This window comes from Capricornis sumatraensis, chromosome 16 (assembly GCF_032405125.1).
Source record: "Capricornis sumatraensis isolate serow.1 chromosome 16, serow.2, whole genome shotgun sequence".
NCBI classification, from domain to species: Eukaryota; Metazoa; Chordata; class Mammalia; order Artiodactyla; family Bovidae; genus Capricornis; species Capricornis sumatraensis.
In genome coordinates, this window is record NC_091084.1 from 66,375,474 (window position 1) to 66,398,541 (window position 23,068).

General features: G+C 44.2%; 1 protein-coding gene across 3 annotated transcripts in view; it reads right to left on the minus strand.

The window, feature by feature from the left end:
* The window catches only part of SLC1A2 (solute carrier family 1 member 2), a 104,270-nt gene that overhangs the window by 13,048 nt on the left and 68,154 nt on the right, over nt 1-23,068 (minus strand). For 2 of the 3 annotated variants that reach the window (XM_068988262.1, XM_068988263.1), the window contains exons 7-9: nt 18,501-18,734; nt 11,367-11,561; nt 6,778-6,912 (exon numbers count right to left, since the gene is read on the minus strand). In XM_068988262.1, coding sequence (XP_068844363.1) covers nt 6,778-6,912; nt 11,367-11,561; nt 18,501-18,734 — 564 coding nt within the window. The remainder of the gene's footprint in view (nt 1-6,777; nt 6,913-11,366; nt 11,562-18,500; nt 18,735-23,068) is intronic. The other variant, XM_068988264.1, reaches the window with a different exon arrangement.

Sequence of the window (23,068 nt, forward strand, 5' to 3'; positions counted from 1 at the left end):
GGATTCAAGCCTGGATTGCAATTCTGGCTCCAACAGAGAAGGTTGTTTAGTTTTTCTGCTCAGTTTTCTCATTTGTAAAATATGGAAAGCAATATCCACTTCCAAGCGTGTTGAGAACATAACAACCACTAACCCAGAGAAGTGCTCAACCTTTGAGAGGTCTTGGACCAAACTGCCTATAAAAGCCTTCACAGAGCACTTGACCGAAATTCAGTGCTCAGCCTTAACTGCATCACACCGTCATCATCGGTCCAAGCACAAAGGGGAGCAAATCACTTCCTCTCTTATTCCTTCATCATGTCTTACACGCTCCTCCTCTGTACCTACCTCTGGTGGGATTTTCTGACCACGTCTGTCCCCATTACCAGACTATAAGCCCTTTCAGAGTGGGCTGTTGTATTCGTTTATGATACGGGCAGGAGGGGAGGAGGGCTGGAAAGGAGGTAAGCGGGTATGTGAAGGAGGCAGTGTGGGGATGGATCATTGTCTAAGAAGTGGAAGCAGATTAATTCTAGAAAGAGAACTGCCTTCTGCTCACCAACCCTCCAGTTGGTTATTTCAGTGGTAAAAAGTTCAGACCCTGGGTGAGATCTAGAAGAAGGAAGAGGGAGACACAGCCCAGATTCCCTTGCAGAGGAAAGTGAGAGCAGTGTCTTGAGAACTGAGAAAAGACGCAGAGGTGGAGAGTGAGGAGGAACAGCCAGGTAGGCAGAGACTGGAACTAAACAGGTGTAGGAAGAGATTCCCAGGGGTGGGGTACACCAAAGGACGTTCCAAAAAGAAAATAGATGCCTACTATTAAGTTTTTACTTTCCATAAATTATTATTCTGATACAAGAGAAACAAGAGATAATAGGGGAAGAAAATAAATTCCCTTCTTCCCTTCTAGACCCCTTTGGCTGGTCTAATAATTAAATCTACATAAGAGATTAATGGGAAAATGTAATTTCGTATATGCCTGAGCCTTAATAAAATAGGAGACTCAAAGGCAGTCAGGTAATTGAGGCTTACATGCCATCCTGAGGGAAGGAAGGGGACAAGGGTCTGGGGCTTGAAAGGAGAGGACGACAACTCACAGGAAGAGCAAATATTTGGTAAACAAATGTTTGCCTGGCCATGCAGATAAGCCTCTCCAGTGAAAAAAGTTCTCTCTGGTAACAGAGTTCTTCCTGCTATAGGCTTCCTTCTAAATCCTTTCAGTCAGTTAAGGAGGAGGAAAAAAGCTTGTCCTTAGTCTGATGGGTCCTGACCACTTTCAGCTTAAAATAAGCCACATGCTAACCGGCATTTTGGGGAGTCTCACATTCTGCTCCTTTTCAAGATGGAGCTGCACGGAAAAGGAGATTTTCTTTCTTGTTTTATAGCTCTTCTGAGCTTGGCCCCTCCTCTAATCTTTCCATGAGCATATATATATATATTTCTTTTGTGATGCATTAAAATGTGACCCACCTCCACCCCACTCCCTCGATGGGGAATTACACTGCGTTGAGTCAGGAACACTTTGGCAGGGGACAGAAGGACTTAATCTAAAAGGGTAAGGCTGGCATGCTAAAGGATGACAAAAAAATGAAAGATGAGGTAAGATGTAGAAAAGAGGAGAAGTCACTGGAAGTAGGAAATTGAAGCAAAAGGCTTAAACATAAACCTGTGGAATCTTCAGAGGTATGGTGTGCCTAGGAATTGGTTTTCTTTTCCACCAGACACAGAGCGGGGGTTACTTCAGCTAAGTGTGTGTAAATATGCATGTGTGCATGACTCAAATGAGCTAATGAAAATGCAGATGGGAAGCCTGGGACACCCAAGGAACAGCCAGATGGTCTGGCTTTAAATCCCAGGTCAGCCTTTTAAGACCTACTAAATGGGGATATATTTCTTTGCTCTAAGCCTCAGTTTCCTGAAGTGTAAAACAAGGATAGTATTATTAGCTGCCTCGTAATTTGCTGCAACTTTTAAAACAAGTCCATGGGACACGTGCAGAACAACGTCTGACACTGAGTATTAGTTATCAGAGCCCGGTGTCCTCTTGATCTCCTTTCATTGAATGGATGCCCCCAATGTCAGCTGGAGCTCAGAAAAGAGGAGAGATGTTCACATACCAGAGTCAGGAACTCCTGCTCCCCCTTCTCTACCTCTGCTCTGCGCCATTGCTTCTGGAGGTGAGGTCCCTGGATTGATCATCAGCATCCTCTGGGACTTGTTAGACAAGCCACCTCTTGGGCCCCTCCCCAGATCTTCTGACTCTCCAGGAGGTTGAGTGCACACTCAAGTTTGAGAACCAAAGCTCTATTCCCTCTGGGAGGATAATAGGGGAACTTCAGGGTGCCCCTTGCAGGGTGGAGGCCCCCTTAGGCTTCCTTATAAGGAAAGAACTCAACTATATCTCCAATGAGCAAATACGTCCCCAGAAATAATCTCACCAGCAGTCCTATGTGATAACCGGGCCATAGGTCCACCTGGCTTTCCTTTTCCCACCTGTGGTCTGACTCAGTTATTTATCACCTTTCCGTGGCACGGGCTTCCTGGGTGGCGCTGGTGGTAAGGAACCCACATGCAACGTAGGAGACATACTGAAATGTGGGTTCGATCCCTGGGTCGGTCCCTGGCTAGTCTGAGAGCATCGGTGTTTACAATTAATTGATCACAGCCAAGTGCAGATTTCTCTGGAGGAGGAAATGGCAACCCACTCCAGTATTTTTGCCTGGAAAATCGCATGGACTGAGGAGTCTGGCAGGCTCCAGTCCATGGGGTTGCAAAGAGTTGGACATGACTGAGTGACTGAGCAAGCAAGCCTGGTACTCATCCCCCAGTTTTCCTTCCATCCTGACGCCTTCAGAGAGAGGGGGTGATGTCAGCAAGGACTCATAAACATCTGCCAAAGACTCCTGACGCAAAGGGCTTCTTGGACCCTGGGGGAGGTTCTGATTTTACCAGCCCCTCCCATCTGGTGTTCTAGGACTCAGAGACTTTCAGGGCCCAGAATCTTGCTTTTCACCATGACATTTACAGAGCAGCTAAGCCTGCTCATTGAAAATCATCCAGGGCTTGGCAGGCAGTAATGTGGCTGGCTGACCTCCAGCAGTTGGCACACAGCATGGCACATTAAATGTCACTGTGGGCTTTGTTTGGTTCTACATTGAAAATTGCTAGAGTTATGAAAGCTTACAAACCTCACAAACCTGGGGAGGAAAAGAAATGTCCTGCTTTTCTTTGTCTCCTGCACAGACTACATCACCAGGGAAAAACCAGAGCCCCCTGCACCCCTCTCTCAATTCATCCCCTGCCCCACTCACACACTGAAGGGCATCCAACAGCCATGGAGCCCATGACCAAGAGTGTGTTTCCAGAACTCCTCTTGCTGGTGAGAAAGAATGTGGAACCGTTACTAATTCAAAGCAGATCTGACCTAGCTACAGACCCCTACACACTTTCCCAGGATCCTCTACCCTCTCTTTTTCTTTGCTTCTGAAAAGGAATGTTCATGCTCATTTGTATATCAACATCCATCACCAGCAGAATCCTAGTCTGGGTCTTAAAACTGGAAGGGCATTCAAGGGCACGGAGGTCTAGACTGTGCTTTCAAGCTAGTAGCTTTACTGCTCCCGTTATCCGCATGACACAGTTGAATCCAGAAAGTAAGTAACTAGCCCACAGTCCTACCATGAGTAAGTGCAGAGTTCAGACCCGGGTCTCTGGCTTGCTCCCCTTGATCACAGAGCCTCTTTCCCTCTGAGATCAGACCCCAGAACTAGAAGCGAGTTCTTCAATCACTCTACCCTTTCCAGCTGCAGCCTGCAATGACGTTTTCTCATACGCAATCTCATCAATAGAGTTAATCCAAACGGATCATTACGTTTTTGCTGTTGTTCAGCCAACTCCCTCCTGCTAGCACGTTTCACCTCCAGAATGAGGACGCCTTGCTCTGGGTGCAGGTGCAAGCCTGTGAGCGCCTATTCGCTGACATTTAGGTCAGGAGGAGGCAGGGTCATGCATGTTTCATGAGCTGACTCTCCTCCAAGAGGCTTGGAAGATGACTGCCAGGAAGACCAGCCCACAATGGCTGATCCAAGGGAGCCAGAGGACCTGAAGTCTTAGAGTGGCTGAGACCTTCATTGTACCCTGTTTGTCCCCACTTAACCTCCTTGTTTTGTTTTGTTTTAATCCTGAGAGAGGGGAAGAAAAAAAAAACAAGTCAGACAAAAAATTCTCTGGTTAGAAAGTAGAACGAGGGGTGCCCCCGAATCAGCTTGTTTTTCCCAACCATTCTGATTCTGGACCCCTTTGCGCCTGTGTGGGGTGGTGTGAAGGGCCCTGACCCGGCCACACAAGCTACCCTGTGCCTTTTGACACTTGGTTTCCTCATCTGTGAAACACACCACTGTGCTCTTTATGGATTAACTGTAAACTAATGTAAAGAGCATGGCGGCACCCACCAAATATTAGCTCCTTTTCGTCATTCCTGATACATCGAGTATATTTTTCCACTAAAATGAATTTGCATTATAATGGGGGGCAGCATCTATACTAATCATTGCTAAAGAGATACATCTCTAATGGTGGATTTCAGGCCTTGGCAACAAGTCCAAGAAGAGAGTAGGCAACGGATCCTAACAGCATAAGTTCAAAGGTCAAAGAGGTAGAGGAGGCTAAAGTCACAAGGGAAGCAGCTGGGACTTTTAATAGCTTCTTCTATCATTCTTCATGTGTGGAAAGGCCCCTGGTTATCACAAAGCAGCTCTGTGTGTCACTTTAACATGCAATTATTGAGCTCCTGCTGTGTGCTCTGTCCCCAACAGTGGCCAACGTCTTTATTTCCACTTTGTCCTCCTCCTAACCAAAACCAACCCCACCCCTTAGTCTCTCTCATCCTATTTGCTCCAAATCCTTCCACCAAACCCCACCAACCAATCTCAGCTGCCCCAATAACTGCCTTGTTTGGATGGATATCATGAGAAAGCCTGCCCCTTGGGGCCAGCACAGGGCACAGAGAACCGCCAAACTAGGGCTAAGGCTCCTCTACCCCCGTTGAAAGAGACGGGCAGGGACAGATAAGATTCGTCTCCCATGAAAGGCATTTCCAGGGCATTTCTCTGGTGACAGAAGAACCAGTTAGGAAGATCCGTGCCCCTCCTGAGTTAAACAGATTCTGTCCACTTCTCATTTGTAACCAAACCTCAAGAATAGGCAAGTTTTCTGGAAAGACAAGGCTTCCTTCTACCCTTCCAAGATCTCCTTCTTCCCTTCGGCCACTCACTCCCTTCTCTCTTCGGAAGGGTGCTTGCAGAGAAGTGGAACTTCTCTAGCATGCAGGAACTCAAGTCCATAAAATGTGGCTTCTGGCTCTTAAAATCCATGTCAATAAATGTCAGAAAAATCGCTACTGGCAGGTAGGGCAATTTTACAAAAGTAAGTGTGAACACTTTGGATCTCTGCGCTCGTCATTCCGAGCCTCTGACTCGAAGCCAAGGGCTGGCCCCTGTCACGGAGTGCCAGGACTGGACTGGAAGTACCAGTGTACATCCCATAAAACATCAGAGCCCCAGGAAGACCTTGGCAAGAATATGCCAGCCTCCTACTGGGGGCCATCTGGATAGACTGACCCACCTTTGGGAACAGATAGTGAGTCTCACACTAGGATAATGTCCTTCACTGGGAAAGCAAGCTGGGCTACATGTACACTGTCAAGTTCAAGCATCTCTGCACGGGCTCAAGGCTGTCTACCTTATGTCACCTTTCACCACTCCCTACCTTTCACTTTGTGCTCCAACAGTACGAAACCACTTTATTTGTTGCCTCTGAGCCTTTGTGTAGGCTTGCCTTGACCAGAATGTCCTAAACTGGGTAACGTCTACCTACCTGTTAGGGTCCAGCTTAGGTATCACTACCTTTAGGAACTTGAATGTGGCCATGATTATGAATGTGGTGGCCTCCAAACCCAAGCAGACCGAGGGTCGAATCTCTATTCATTCTCCCTAAACCTCAGTTTTCCGATTTATAAAATGGAAGTGATAACACCAAATCTTCATCATTGTTAAAGAAACCTGTGAAGGACTCAGTGTAGCTGACACATAGTACTCAGTAGCTATTTCCCTTGTTTTCTGATTTCTCCACTCTGCCTTTCCATCCTAGTGTGGGATGGGTGTCTATCTCTATCACTATTATTCTATGTGTGTGCAATTTAGAAATATACATTATTGAAGTATAACTTACATACAATAGAATGTACCCATTTAAGTGTATGTTTTGACGAGTTTCCATTTATGTGAACACCTGTGCATACCTGTGTCTATGGACCATTTCTATCACTCCTAATGCCTTCTTTGGGCCCTTCCCGGTTAATCCTCATGCCTCGATTTCTGGGCCCAGGCAACCATGATCTCTTTTTACTGCTGGAGACCATATTATCTTTCCTAGAGCACCACATAAATGGAATCATACAGTATATACTCCTTTGTGCTTTGTCCACTCAGTATAATCAGCTCACTCAGTTTTGAGGTCCCCTGCATGCTTCAACAGTAATTTGTCCCTTGTAGCTCTGCTTTTAACTTCGTATTTTAATTAATTTGCTTCCTCCACTAGACTCTGAAGCTCTCAAACATTCTTTTTCTTCTCTGGTTCCCAAAGAGGCACTCAGTAAATGTTAGGGGGAAGAAAGGAGGGAGGAAATGAGAGCGTTGTCATGGGGACTGGCGAAGAAGATCTTGGCGCAACCTTGCATCTTGTCCACCCCTGGGCGGCAGTATTCACATTCCCAGCAGAGCCACACACACAGACACTTACAGCAGCCAGTCCACAGCCACCAGCAGGCTGATGTCCTCGGTCGGCAGGCCCACAGCCGTCAGGATAAGGAGCATGGTGACCAGCCCAGCACTGGGAATACTGGCTGCACCAACGCTGGCCAGTGTGGCCGTGAGGCTGTGAGAACGAAAAAGGTCAGGTCAAAGGAAGAGAAAGTAGCCTTGCCAAAACCATCACTGGCAGGCAATTTTAAGCTCTAATTTTCCCAGCAGTCATAAAATCCCTTTTTCCTCCCAAGGAATAGAGGAATCTGGAGTACCAAGACCCAGGAAACAGGGTCTATTTGGGTTTTGCTCAGTCTGATGGAAGCTTACAAATTCATGGATCAGAGTCTTGCCCCCATCATGCCATGCCATTCACCAAATACATCACAGGGCTCAAATAAGGTAAGCATGGCTCTAAATGCAGGCAAGGAAATACTTAAGAAGAAAAACAAATCACCCTTAATCCTTCCACAGGAACACCACTGCATTCATTTCTGCTTACGTCTTTATGTCTCTGTGAGAAACAGAGACTTCTGGACTAAGTGGCAAGAGTCTGAGGAGGTCATTGCCAACATTAACATGAGAACTCAGAATAGCAAATATCCAGACCCAACTGAGTGGACATCGGGGAAACAAACTGACAGAATTCCAAATGGCATTAAGCTTTAGATGCCTGGACATTTCACCAGGGGCTGGAAAGTACATTATTCAGAAACAGGGCGCCAAGAAATGATAATAAAAAAAATGGGAGACCTTCTTCCTGAAACATCTCATTCCTTGCTTTTCAAGGGACACCAAGGGCATACCCAGTGCCATTTTGAAGTTGTCTCTGGAAACGAGTTTAATCTAGGGTTCAAGCACCCCTCCTAGACACCAGAGGGCCTCTGTGGTCAAGCAAAGGACAGTGACTTTTTCTCCCTCTATTCTGGATGCTGTTTATAAAAGCTGTCATTTCTGAATGGACAGCTTATGAAAATATGGATTCCCAACTTGCTTTTCTGACTGCTGAAAAGAAATAGGCGGCTGCTTTCTCTGTGTTTACATAAAGTTTTTTGTTTGTTTGTTTTACAGTTTGTATAGAGTTTTTACAGTAGGTCTTCTGGCTTCAAACCAAGACTCAGACTCCCAAGCTGATTTGCCAATTGGTGTGTCCATGTACAGAGCCCTGGTATTACAGTCAAAAGGAACCTGAATTTACCTAATCTTACACTTGAGGAAAGAAAGTTCCCAGGAGGTTTTGTGGTTTGCACTGCTTTTTCCATATTGCCATCCTTCCCCCATTTAGGCTTATCACAAAACAGATACTCCCCCTAGGTGGGATTAGAACCCATCTTTGCTTTTACCCTGCCCCAGCAATATGGAGCTGATGTAAGGGTTTAAAGAGCTCCATTTTGGGGGGTGGGGGGCATCCATTTAGGTCATAAGAGATAATAATTAGTAGTGGTTATCAGAGAAGGTTCTCAAGTTGAACGACCTAGCTTCAAATCCCAATTCTGGCACTTATTAAGCACATGACTTTGGGCAACTTACTTAACGTCTTTGTGCCTTGATTCCCTTATCTATAAAACAAGAGATAACAATGGGGTCTCACTCATGGGGTATGCAGGAGCTCAGAAATTAAGCACTTAGAAGAGGCTGGCACACTGCAAAGTCCCCTCCCGCTAATACATGTGAATTCTTATTCTCATTGGGAAATCTGGGCAGGATGAGGCTGCTTTGTGATGAAAACTTCCCTAAAGTCCCGAGAGCTGGCAGGTGGGAATTCTCAGCCATTTCCCCAACATGGATAGAACACACCAGGGAAGGGGAACTTCCTAAGTTCTAGCAGTCTTGGCTGAGGCTGTTTTGCTTGCAACCTCAGTTGCTTCTGTTCTGTGAGTCACTCTTGCACATCCCTGGGTGCTGTGGCCACGTTGTCTTGTTACCCCTTGGTTGTGTGAGACAAACTTCTATAAAGAAATCTTCCTGGAAGCTGGCTCTCTTTCTGTTCCTCCATCTCAGTCATTTCCTGGCCCGAACATAGGCAGGGTGCCTGTGGAACTCTAAGCCCTGCAACAGCCCCTGGGCGGAGATCTTCCCTCTCTTTATCCCTTCCCGATTTTCACGTCCTTCCGCTCCTCTGGCTCACTCCTCTGGCTGGTTTTTGGATGTTGTACAAGACACCACACACACATTAATTGCAGCAGAACCTCACAGTAACCCTGCAAGGTACATCTGGTTGTACCACCAACTGGATGGGTGGAGAAACTTAGGGTCACTCAGCTGAACATGGTCTGCTGGGATATGAGCACTCGTCTACTCGATTCCAATGCCATGCTGCCTTTTTATGTCTCTTGATCCCTCCTCACATTGAACTCTGCTACTGCTGCTGCTAAGTCACATCTGTCGTGTCCGACTCTGTGCGACTCCACAGACAGCAGCCCACCAGGCTCCCCAGTCCCTGGGATTCTCCAGGCAAGAACCCTGGAGTGGGTTGCCATTTCCTTCTCCAATGCATGAAAGTGAAACGTGAAAGTGAAGTCGCTCAGTCGTGTCCGACTCTTAGCGACCCCATGGACTGCAGCCCACCAGGCTCCTCCATCCATGGGATTCTCCAGGCAAGAGTACTGGAGTGGGGTGCCATTGCCTTCTCCGCACATTGAACTCTAAGACTTAACAAATTTGCTAAGAATTCCTGGCCACTGTTTTGCTACATGCAGGGAAATGAGAAGATGAGAAATGTACTTGGAGGCACAGGAATGAAGCTAGACTTGGCTATTTTTCTCTGACTAAATTGGAATTACATATACTACATATACTAAGTAGCAGCCAGGAAACTACCTAACTACATATACTAAATATACATATACTACATACGGAGTATATGAACTACATATACTCCTTGGGGGGGAGGTGTTTCCCAGATAGCCCTTGTGACGTCTACAAACAGCGGATTTGATTGAACTTGTCAGAGGCACCACTATTAAATATATTTGGCCAACTTTATCCTTTGTCCTGTGAAGATTCTCGGTACTATCATTATTAAAATAAAGGGTAAATTTAAATAATTCAAGCATAATCTCAATCACCTGGTGTGATCTGCAAGTTCTCATCTAATGATGTGAGCTTGATGGGAAGCATGGTTGCTTCATTAATGGGAGACTTCAGAGACATTAAAAAGCCCCATTTGTCTTTGAATTTTAAAGTAAGGGAGGTTGGTTTGTCTTTGAATTTAAAAGGAAGGGAGGTTGGCAGTCCTGTACACAGGACATGTCAGGACATGACTTAGAAGGCTTGATAATTTGACATAAAGCATGTTTTCCACTGAGTGACATCATGTTACTCACTATATCACTGTCACCTTTTTCTGTCATGTGCTAGGAGCACTGTATTTGATTAGGCATCAATAATAGTCATAATACTAGTAGCTAAGATTTATTGACAGGTGACTATATATCAGGCACAGTGCTCTCAACCAACCTAGAATTTGTGATTATTGTCCCATTATTTGAAATTGAGCCTCCTTTACAGTACTGCTATAGGTTGAGGTGCGTCCTCCCCAGATTCATCTGTTGAAGCCCTAATCTCCAGTGTGATGGTACTTGGAGATGGAGCCTTGGTCATGAAGGTAGAGTTTTCATGGTGAGATTCGTGTCCTTGTAAGAGGAGACATAATAGAACTTGCTGTCTCTCTCCAGGTACCAAGGCAAGGCCATGTAAGTGAGCATCTAGAAGGTGGTTATTTGCAAATCTGGAAGAGGACATTCTTCAGGAGCTGAACCCACTGGCACCTTAATCTTGGACTTCCCATCCTCCAGAACTATAAGAAATAAACATCTTCTGTTTGAGCCAAATAGTCTGTGGTATTTTGTTACACAGCCTGAGCTGACTGAGACAAGTACATACCTCCTAGGATGGTTGTGAGGATTAGATAAACTAATACATACAAGTAGGTGTGATCTTTAAGTCTGCAGAGAAGCGATATGTCTTTAATGACATTTTGGAAAAGTGTTCTTTCTGAATTTTTAAAAATGATAAATACATAGGTAAAATGACTTTAGCAAAAACAAAAAAAATTACTATTTATTTGTAATAAAATGTTACGTGCTGTATTGAGGAATCTCTTCCTCCAAGTACTTTATCAGTTATGCTGTCATTCCCTGGAAAGCTGAAGGGAGCATATTTTAAGAAAAACTGGATCCAGAGTCAGTTGATGCAGGTCCCAGTAACAGCCCTTCTGGCTCATTACTGATGGTATTACATCTTCAGACAAACTACCGAGCTCCTGAAGCCTATGCTTCTTCATCTATTAAATATAGAAGTAACTGTCTTGGAACATCACACGATGGTTAAAAATCAATCAATATCAAATTTCTGAAGCAATTTCACATAGGCAATACAAACAGAAGACATTAGAGTGAGCCTGCTTAATTCCTCTTCCCATCTTCCCTTTGAGCTTGCCAATAATTCCTCTGCTCTTTCACGTCTTTCACCATCCTTCTACCCGGATAACTGAAACTGAAGTGGCCCTTGTGAAATGGAATTACTGTGGAAGGGACAAAAGGGTAAAGGATTGTTTCAGTGCTTCATCCCACCCACGTCACTCACCTTACGGTCACAATCTGGCCTCCATCTAGGACGACGCCATTCATTTGGGCTATGAAGATGGCAGCCACCGCTTCATAAAGGGCCGTGCCATCCATGTTAATGGTCGCTCCGACTGGCAGGACAAATCTAGTCACACGCTTATCGATCCCCAGATTTTCTTCCAAGCAGCGGAAGGTGACGGGCAAAGTTCCGGCACTAAGGGACAAGAGAGGCGAGAGTTGTGTCCACTTTAGAGAAGCAGGACAAAGCACCGTCTGAAATGCCACCACAAAGCTTTTGTTCTTTGTTGCAGTCAAGCAATGTGACTTGAAAAAAGCAGCATCTAGAACTAAATTAAAACCCATCAATTTGCCATATAGGCCATTACACAGTATTGAATAGAGCTCTGTACTCCAGTAAAAAATGTTTTAAATTCAAATAAATTTCAATTCTAGCAATAAAGCAAAACAAAAAAACAAAACAGAAACAAACAAAAAACCCCTTGATTTGGAGGCTCACATTCAATCTTATTAAGATGCTAATTAGGTAGCAAAATATTTTTGTTGGTTCTAGTTTTTGAGATCTACTCAGAGCTTCAAGTTCTCCTTTCCCTTTGGTCCCTGTTTTCATCTTGGATTAAATATTCAAAACCTGTGTGATTGCCCACATTAATTGGGGCTGCAAAATAAAGGTAAGGAAAAGGTTCAGCTACTAATAGTAAGACAGAATGAGGAATGTTTGAATGACCCATAATTTTATGCTAAAACACTGTTTCCAACAAGATTAACTACATGGGTTGTACCCAGCCCCTGGGAATTGCCCTGAGCCGGCTTGCTAATTTTGAGAAAGCTGGACAAATATGGCAAGCACCATTCAGCAAGAATCCAGTTCAGTTCAGTTCAGTTCAGTCACTCAGTCGTGTCCACCTCTTTGCGACCCCATGAATCGCAGCACGCCAGGCCTCCCTGGTCATCAACAACTCCCGGAGTTCACTCAGACTCAGATACATCGAGTCAGTGATGCCATCCAGCCATCTCATCCTCTGTCATCCCCTTCTCCTCCTGCCCCCAATCCCTCCCAGCATCAGAGTCTTTTCTAATGAGTCAACTCTTCACATGAGGTGGCCAGAGTACTGGAGTTTCAGCTTTAGCATCATTCCTTCCAAAGAACACCCAGGGCTGATCTTTAGAATGGACTGGTTGGATCTCCTTGAAGTCCAAGGGACTCTCAAGAGTCTTCTCCAACACCACAGTTCAAAAGCATCAATTCTTCGGCTCTCAGCCTTCTTCACAGTCCAACTCTCACATCCATACATGACCACTGGAAAAACCATAGCCTTGACTAGACGGACCTTTCTTGGCAAAGTAATGTCTCTGCTTTTGAATATGCTATCTAGGTTGGTCATAACTTTCCTTCCAAGGAGTAAGCATCTTTTAATTTCATGGCTGCAGTCACCATCTGCAGTGATTTTGGAGCCCAAAAAGATAAAGTCTGACACTGTTTCCACTGTTTCCTCATCTATTTCCCATGAAGTGATGGGACCAGATGCCATGATCTTCATTTTCTGAATGTTGAGCTTTAAGCCAACCTTTTCACTCTCCACTTTCACTTTCATCAAGAGGCTTTTTAGTTCCTCTTCACTTTCTGCCATAAGGGTGGTGTCATCTGCATATCTGAGGTTATCGATATTTCTCCCAGCAATCTTGATTCCAGCTTGAGCTTCTTCCAGCCCAGCGTTTCTCATGATGTACTCTGCATAGAAGTTAAATAAGCAGGGTGACAAGACACAGCCTTGATGTACTCCTTTTCCTATTTGGAACCAGTCTGTTGTTCCATGTCCAGTTCTAACTGTTGTTTCCTGACCTGCATATAGGTTTCTCAAGAGGCAGGTCAGGTGGTCTGGTATCCCCATCTCTTTCAGAATTTTCCAATTTCCTGGGGATCCTCACAGACATTCCAACTCCCTGATAAATTGTCATTGCCAACTCTAGAGTCTCTCCTATGACATAGGGCAGGAAAGCTCTGTAGCTAATCAAAGACCCAATGTGGAGTGACTTCACTCCTACTCCTCCCAGGCGTGGGATGCAAATTCATGACCTTAGGAATCATTCTCAAAGGCCAGAACCCCTGCCATGTTTGGTGTCTTCTAAAAGAGGAGACCTACGAGAGTAAGAGTCGCTGAAAGCCAGACTTTTTATTTCCATGTGGACAGAGGTGATGGGAGGGCAAGTGGATTTGCTTCAAAGTTTAATGAACATGGAAAGTGACGCAGAACATTCCAACTGCCATGGGAATACCTTGTGAGCCATTCTCTTTTTTCTTATTCAAACTTTAGCAAACTGACTTGAGAGAAACCCCTAGTGTGGATGGCACATTTGTCTTCTTGTCATTATAGCCTTAGTCATGGTTCCCTCCTACTTGTCAGGATTAGGGCTGGACAAAGACACTTGCAAAGGTCTCGGTTTCTCAGAGTGGAAGAGGACCGTCAGTGTCAGGCATGATAAACAAAATGCAGATTCCAGGACCAACTCAGAACCAAGGACCCTGAAGCTCCAAACTTAGGGTCTCGTAAATCTGCACCTTAACATTCCATAGACCCACAAGCCCTATTAACAACCTAGAGTAGCCAGAGTCATCTTACTGAACCATTCTTTGTGATTTCAGGTCAGGGGTCTGTCTCATGGCTCCTCTTTGGCTTTAGGTGGAGAAAGTTATGGATGTTTGGAGACCTCTCATTTAAAAAGCCCTAGGAACCCAGGGAAAAGGTTGGGGTCTGGCCTCATTTACATATGGGAGTGTTGTTGTACCTGGCTTGCTGCCCCAGCTATTTCAAGAGAAGTTAGCGTCCTTTGGCTTCCCTGGTGGCTCAGATGGCAAAGAATCTGCCTGCAACGCAGGAGACCCAGGTTGGATCCCTAGGCGGGGAAGATCCCCTGGAAAGGGAATGGCAACTCACTCCAGTATTCTTGCCTAGAGAATTCCATGGACACAGAAGCCCGGTGGGCTACAGTCCATGGGGTCACAAAGAGTCGAATGTAAGGGAGCAGCTAATTCCCTCACTTTCACCTAATGTCCTTTATTCCTCTCCCACACCCCCAGCCCCTTTCTAAGATCCTTTGATGTCACCAGGACACCATGATTGGTCTGAAATGGCAGCATAGCTGCTGTGGGCAGCTAGATTCTCACTGGTGTGAATCTAAGGACACTGCTGGGACAACTGGAATATATCCACTATTATTACTGCATTCATTTCCCCACACTGTCATCAAAGGGTCTTTAGACAATTCAAGAGACTGAGGAACACAACTGGTGAGGCATGAAAATATTCTTACTGCCACTAGGGGATATGCTTTGTGTCTTAAAAATTCATATGTACCCCATCAGTCCAAATTAGGATTTGAGAATTTTAACTCTTTCTTGCATTGACAGGCTGACATTCTGACATTGTGGGTTTGTTTTTTTTTTGGCTCCTGCCTCCATGGTCATATGATTTAGATATAATTTTCTTGTTTTTTTATCCAGATTAGTTTTAACAGCAGGCACTGAGGTCAGAGGGATGCAGAGAGATGTGTCCCAGGCCACCCCCTACTGCAACCCAGCTGCCCTGACACCAGCCCCTGTGCCTATTGAGAAAATGGGGCCAAACCTCCCCTCTATGTCCCATACAGGCCAAGGTCTGAGGAGGTAGAAAGTGTATTTAACTGTGTCCCTGGGGCTTTTCCCTTGTGGTCATAATGGGAAAGAAACCTTGAGTTAATTCTCAGTACATGACCCCTGCCACCGTGACTTTAAAAAGAAAATAAAAGAAATTCTGCTGCTGCTGCTAAGTCGCTTCAGTCGTGTCCAACTCTGTACGACCCCATAGATGGTAGCCCACCGGGCTCCTCCGTCCCTGGGATTCTCCAGGCAAGAATACCAGAGTGGGGTGCCATTTTCTTCTCCAATGCATGAAAGTGAAAAGTGAAGTCACTCAGTCATGTCCGACTCTTAGCGACCCCATGGACTGCAGCCCACCAGGCTCCTCTGTCCATGGGATTTTCTACATCCGGGCAAAAGCCACATTTTAACCAAAGATTAAAACCATATTCTTTTTTCAGATAAAATACAAGGTAAAAGGGGAGAAATGCATCTAATGTTTGTGGTCTTGGTCAGATAACCCAAGAATTTGTCTTTGATTTAGATATAATTTCGGGTTTTCCCAATGATTTTAAGATTTACCTTTGTCGTATAAAGGGACTAGGAGAATTGTCTAGTCATTCAAAAGAAAAGATAATAATATTTTGAGATAGTCAAAACCATAATGGCACTGGAAGAAAACATAAAGTAATATTTTACAACTTTTGGTGGAAAAGATATTCCTAAGCAAAGTCAAAATTTTAAATACTAAAGAAAAAGATTGATGGCTTTGTGCTCAGTTGCTTCAGTCATGTCCAACTCTTTGCAACACTATGGACTGTAGCCCGCCAGGCTCCTCTATCCATGCAGTTTTCCTGGCAAGAATACTGGAGTGGGTTGCCATGCCCTTCTCCAGGGGATCTTCCTGACCCAGGGATCAAGCCTGTGTTTCCTGTACCGCAGGGAGATTCTTTTCATCACTGAGCCGTGGGGGAAGCTCCACAAATTAAAACCTGCTAGTGATACAAAGCACAGTAAAATATTAAGACAAATATCAAGTGAAGAGGGGCATTATTTGCAACATATGATACATAAGTTGATATCTTTATACATGAAGAGAGCTGAAAACCAATCAGGAAAGGATAAATACCCCAACAGGAAAGTAAGCTCACAAACAATTCACAGGGCAGGGGAGGGGAGGGAAGGATGATCAAAAAGAACACAAAAAGATGTTTTCCCTCCCCAGTAATCAGAGTAATGCAAATTCAGTGAGATCACTTTTCACCAATAGGTTTGGAAAGTGTTAAAATGACTGCTTTTATGTCCCCAGTTAGCAGGGACATAAACCAACGTACTTTTCCAAATAGTAATCTGGTAATATGCTTCAAAACCATCAATGGGCTTACCAGCAGATTCAGAAACTCAAAATTTATCCTGAGGAGATCATCAGACATCCTTGCAGAGATGTATTTACAATGCTGCGTGTCACAGCTCTATTCAATATACAAGGCTTAAATATACATTTGGGATGGGGTTGTTTTATAGTACATACAGTATATTATTATGAAGTTTAAAAATAGTAGTAATAGAAATATAGTTATAGTAAGAGCTATATTAACAGATATAACATAACTCTTATGATATGTTGACCAGTGAAAATTTTGTTGTTTTTGGTTTAGTCACTAAGTTGTGGACCTACTCTTTTGCAACCCCATGAGCTGTAGCCCGCCAGGCTCCTCTGTCCATGGGACTTCCCAGGCAAGAATACGGGAGTGGGTTGCTATTTCCTTCTGCAAGGGATCTTCTCAACTCACTTTAGCAATGTACAATATCTGCATATAATACGAAATGGAAATGTACATAACTGTAAAGATTAATTAAAATGTTACTACTTAAGTATCAGTGGTGATGCCTGTTTTTTCTCCAAACTTTTATTCACTGTCTGAACTTGTTCATAATGAGAAAACATCATGCTCATAACCAGAAAACAGAAATGAAACTAAACCTGATTGCTTTATTTTTGAAAAAAAGTTAACTTTTCCACTAAAAAGACAGGATTTTTATGGATAGAACTCTTTAACCATAAGAAATTTATAGGACCAAGAAGGAAAAAGAAAATTTTGGAGTACTTTCCTTCGTCTTGGGAAACCAAATGCAGAATCTAGATCTCCCAGACTGAATATATTTTCACTTTTTCTGAAACCTTCCATTCTACTAGGCCAAACTTCTCATTGATTTGCAAGCTGGAAATATAATTTGGCTTCCTAGGCATCACCACTATGGGCCTATTATGTAACTTAAGAAAAACCTGATGGCCTGCTCAGTAGTTCAGGAGCAGCAGTTTCCCTGTGTCACAGAGTAGCTGCCTCCCTGGCGGAGCGTGGTCCTGGGCTCTGTAACAAGGACCTGCCAACCTGTGACTCCAGCGATCACCCTGGGCTGTGGGTTGCAGAGTCTGTCTGTCTCCCTGCCACCTACTTTATGGCCTCAGTCTCTGTTTCGTGAACCAAGGACACATGTGCAGAAATAAAAGCGAATATTGCAGGCTGAGAGAATAAAGCTCTTTTAGTCTTGGAAATTCTACATTGCTTGGTGTTTCTTATGTACTTGTTTTTGTTGATTTGTTGGTTTGTTTTTGCTAAATTCAGTCCAAGGAAGAAGAGTTTTTGCTTTTTCGGTCTGCATATCTCTGGAGCCCTCACTGGCTTCTGAGGCACTGGAACTAGGTAACGAAGAAGGAACCAACTCTTCGTCAATGTTAAGTCAAATCAATACCAACCTGACTTTCCTCAAAATCAATGGGACTGAATAGTCCATTACAGGTTCAAAGACTTGTCTGATTTCCAGTTTGTTTGAAAAATCTCACCTAACCTACCATTCATCCTGCAAAACCTTTTTTTCTTATTCTTGAAAAATTACTCTAGAGTGATATGCTGTAATAGCATTTTTCAAATCACAGGTGAGAGAATTTCTTAAATAAAATAGCATCCTGTTACACCCTTTTGGAAAACATTTAAAGCTGAACTAATGCTATCTGTGCTTCCCTGTGGCTCAGATCATAATGAATCTGCCTGCAATGCGGGAGACCCTGGTTCAATCCCTCTGTTGGGAAGATCTCTTAAAGAAGGGAATGGCTACCCACTCCAATATTCTTGCCTGGGGAATACCATGGATAGAGGAGACTGACAGGCTACAGTCCATGGGGTCACAAAGAATCAGACATGACTGCGCTACTAACACTTTTCCCTAATGCTATATGTGCCAAATTATGCCTAAAGATGAACCATATGCATTCACCTGGGAAATGTTATATGAGATCATAGTTCCAAGACAGCAGCATACCAGCAAAAAGTTCAGCAAAAAAATCAAAAGTTCCTAAAAGGATTCAAGAATCTACAGTGTTCTGCTTCTTCAAAAATATTTTAATAATATGTGAAAAGTGTTCTCATTGAATACTGTGATGGGAAGATTTTGAAAAAGGAGTGGCAAAGAAGTTAAAGGATCGAGCAGAGAGAAACGGTGATTTCTTGTGTTCTCTACCTGGAAGCGGTACCCAGGGCAGTGATCCAAGCTTGGAAAATGCCAGCAAAAAAGGAGAAAGGGTTTTTCCTGGTCACTAGAAAGTAAATCAAGGGGAGAAAGATCCCCCCATGGATGATGAGGCCGACAATCACCGTGATCATGTACATCCCCAGTTGCCTAGCAACCACTTCTAAGTCCTTGATTGCAATGATCTTCCCACAGATTAGGCAGGCAATACCCAGGGGAGAGTACCTGAAAAATAGAAAAGAAAAAGCATGAAAGAGCTGGTGATGGGATTTAGAATTTAAAATCTGGGCCCTCCTAGGTACCGTACCCTGAGGAAAACTCTCCACATTTCTGTACAAAGAGTGTTTACAAAAGAGGACCAGGAGATTCAATACATACTATATTTTGCTTCTGACTAGCCACATTATCTGAAATCTTTTCTATGGACCCAGTGGCTCCTGCTCTGATGAAAAATCCCAAGATAAACTTTGTTGCTCAGGTAATTTTTTAGGGCTAGAGGAGACAAGTTTTACCACCTCTTAAGTAAGCACCATGCTTAAAGTTAAGAGACACCCAAGTTACATCTTTAATAATCTTGTTTGACTTCTCTATTCCATATCTTTCCCGAAAATTGAGAATAAATCTAGAGCTTCCCAGAAAACTCATCCGAGTTTCATCAATTTATGAACACTGGTGTTTGTAAACTGTGCTTTGTTTTTGGCCTGGAAGGAATTTAGAGAAAGAGAGAGAGAGCTGCCCAAACAAGAAAATCATATGAGCCAAAGAGCATGTTTAGAGAAACGTGATTTTATCACTTCCAAGTTTGAAAGTGTTTCTTTCCATACTTATTCCAACAAGAATGCTGGCTGCCACTCATCGTATTTCAAGTATTATGGGGAGACATCCACACATTTAATTCTTACCACAACCCTAAAACCAAGATTTCATTATGGCTGTTTGGCAAATGAGGAAATTGAGGTTCGGAAAAGTCAGGCCCAAGATCATGAAACCAGGAAAGAGGGGGAGGAGAATAATCTCAGATCTGTGAAACACTACCACTGGGGGTTTTCATCTCTACCCACCAAACCACTTCCTTGAAGGAGCAGTTGTAGCTTTTTGTACAGAAGCAAACCATTTGCCACCTATCAATCTATCCTAAGAAAAACTTATTTTCTGTGTCTATACTATTTTATAGTGTGCTTGGAAAAAATCTACCATCATCCTCACTCTTCATTCAGCCAACCATGTTCTTTCTCTCTTACCTTGAGTATGCTTTTCACATGTTTGGCAACACCCCCACTGCTTAACCTGCTGGTGTTGGAGCATGAAATTGTTCAGCCTGTGATACTTCTGACTGAAATGAACATGTCTGTGGGAACACTGCCACCTTATTAAGAATTATGAATATATTTGAAAGAAAGACTGTGGGGCAAATGAAGTCAGGCTCCCAGGTGCGGGAGGGGAGTCAGAAAAAAGAGAAGGTCAGTGAGCAGATTTGGTGGGTTTTGTTCTATCCATTTTGTTTGGAGCAAGCAAGCACTTTCTGGGTTAAAGCAAAGCCATGAGGAGTAGATGAGAGTCATATTCGCAATTACACGAGACGTGGAGGTTGTCCAGCCATTTACCAGCTCTATGACCTTGGTTGGTGACTTATTTCCATTTTAAAGATGTGCAAGTCAAGGCTTAGAGAGGCTAACTACAACCTCATGGGATTGCTGTGAGAATTAGGTTTCCTTTTTTTTTAAGTTTTTTTTTTTTTTTTTAAGTCTTTACTGAATGTATCACAATACTGCTTCTGTTTTATGCCTTGGCTTTTTGGCCACAAGGCATGTGGGATCTCAGCTCCCCAAGGAAGGAAGGAAGGTGAAGTCGCTCAGTCGTGTCTGACTCTTTGTAACACCATGGACTGTAGTCTACCAGGCTCTTCCGTCCACGGGATTTTCCAGGCAAGAATACTGGAGTGGGTAGCCTTTCTCTTCTCCAGGAGATCTTCCCGACCCAGGGATTGAACCCAGGTCTCCTGCATTATAGGCAGACATTTTACCATCTGAGCCACCAGGGAAGGGGATCAAAACTGCACCTCTGGCATTGGAAGGCAAAATCCTAATCACTGGTCCACCAGGGAAGTCGGTGATTACATTTTTGAACTTGCATATATGTACACACTATCAGAAGTCCTGCCCCCCACCAATCCCTGTCAGCACCATTAGTTCTCTGATTGCTGACACAGGTGTGCATGCTTAGCCGCTCAATCACGTCCAACTCTTTTCGACCCTGTGAACTGTGGCCTGCCAGGCTTCTCTGCCAATAGGATTTTTCAGGTGAAAATACTGGAGTGGGTTCCTATTTCCTTCTTCAGGGGATCTTCCCAGCCCAGTGACTGAACCCACAGCTCCTGTGTCTCCTGCATTGCAAGCAGATTCTTTACCCACTCAGCCATGGGGAATCCCCCTGATGCAGGCGTCTCTTGCATGTTCTGTTTCCACACATCTACTCCATGTCCCCTCATCACCATGCTGAATGAGTCAAGTCTGAGTTAAAAGAGACTTTCTAAGGCTTCCTTGGTGCCTCAGCTGGTAAAGAATCAGCCTGCAATATGGGAGAACTGGGTTCGACCCCTGGGTTGGGACGATCCCCTGGAGAAGGAGATGGCTACCCACTCTAGTATTCTGGCCTGGAGAATTCCAAGGACAGCGGAGCCTGGCAGGCTATAGTCCCTGGAGTCACAAAGAGTCAGACATGACTGAGTGACTTTCACTTTCACTTCAAGGTATCTCACAGGCTACTGCCAACCCAACTACAGATGATTTTATGAGCAAGTGCTCAAGATCACCACTTAAAGGGATGAAGCAAACAACCAAAGCCATAAACCAAAGTGCATGAAGAGGCTGAGAACTCTTGTGAGGTTTCTAAAGCCAAGTGATGCCCAGCAGTTTCTAAATCAGAAGGATATGACTACAGAGTTGGCGGAGGGAATGGCTCCGATGCTGCCCTGAAACTGGCTGTAACCTCAGCTCTGGGCAGCATTTTCAAAGCCATTGATTCATCCAGGACTGACCTGCGGCATCTTTTTCTTACTGCTGCATCACCCTTTCCTTCCTCACCCACTTCACACCTCAGCTCTTGTTATCTTAAGGTTCTCACCAAGGTCTGCTCTCTACTCCACAAACAGGCTCATACACAGCACTAACGTACCCCAGTCTCAGTCCGTGTAACCACAGACTCCTGCCTCCAAATCACCTGGCCTGCCTGAAACAACATGGATTCCCTGGACCCACCACATAGCGACTGAGTTAGAATTTCCCAGAGCTAGCCACTTTCACTTTTCACTTTCATGCATTGGAGAAGGAAATGGCAACCCACTCCAGTGTTCTTGCCTGGAGAATCCCAGGGACGGGGGAGCCTGGTGGGCTGCCATCTATGGGGTCGCACAGGGTCGGACACGACTGAAGCGACTTAGCAACAGCAGCAGCAGCAGCCTTGGGGCATTTATACCTCAAACAAGTTCCCCAGGTCATTCTGATGTATTTAGAAATCACTGTTTTCAGCAATAAAATCTGATCTGCAATGGCTGAAATACAGATATTCCTTGATTAGTCTTTGGAAACTATTTCCTTTATTTTGCTGCAACTTATTCTAGGCTTCCAGTTTCAACCCACTAAAATGATTAACCGGGGACTTTCAAAGACAGGACAGATGGTGGACCAGATGCTTGGAGTGGTTAGAGATAAGTGGAGGGACTTTCTCAGTCCTGCCCTGAAGTCACTGTGGTTCTGTCCCACATGTTGCCAATAACAACACCGGTCTACCAGTTTGGGGCAGATTTCAAGAGAACTCAAGAGGTGGAAGAGCTCGTCAATAAAGATAAACATTCCAAAAATTACCCAAGGTGCTGTCTGAATTCAGGGTAAGGAAAAAACACAAATCTCCATTTTCCCATTTTACTTTGGGTGAGGTTCTGGCTATCCAAAAAGTCACTTTTTCTGAGAGTTACCATATGGAGGTTAGAACTTTTTATCAGGACAGAGTGAAAGCCAGTTCATGGAGCCTCCAGGCTCCATTACATCACTAGAGCCTAACATTGTTGTTGGCAGAGAAGACATGCTCAAAAGTATTTTGGAAGTGAAAGAATGAATGGATGGTTGGGTGGGTGGCTGGATCGGGGGTGGATGGATGGTGGTGGTAGTGGGTTAACTGAGAGAGAGAGTTGAAACAGTGAGGAGAGAGTTCACTTCTTACTGTATGTTTCTACGGTGGTGAGATTAGGAAAAGTTTTACATTCTACATGTTTTGCAGATTTTGAGAAAAAATGTTTTAAAGCACTCTGCAAAAAACGAGGATATGAAAATCACACCGAAATTAAGAGTTTTTCTTTCTTTACTTTCAGTGATTCAGAGGGCTTTGCAGGCTTCTTAAGGAATTCATGAGCACAGAGAAACAGAGGTTATGAATTGAATTGATTCTAATGGTAATTACAATATAATAACAATATTGTGCCTGCGAGCGTGTTTAGTCACTTTAGTCATATCTAACTCTTTGCGACGCTATGGACTGTAGCTCACCAGATTCCTCTGTCCCTG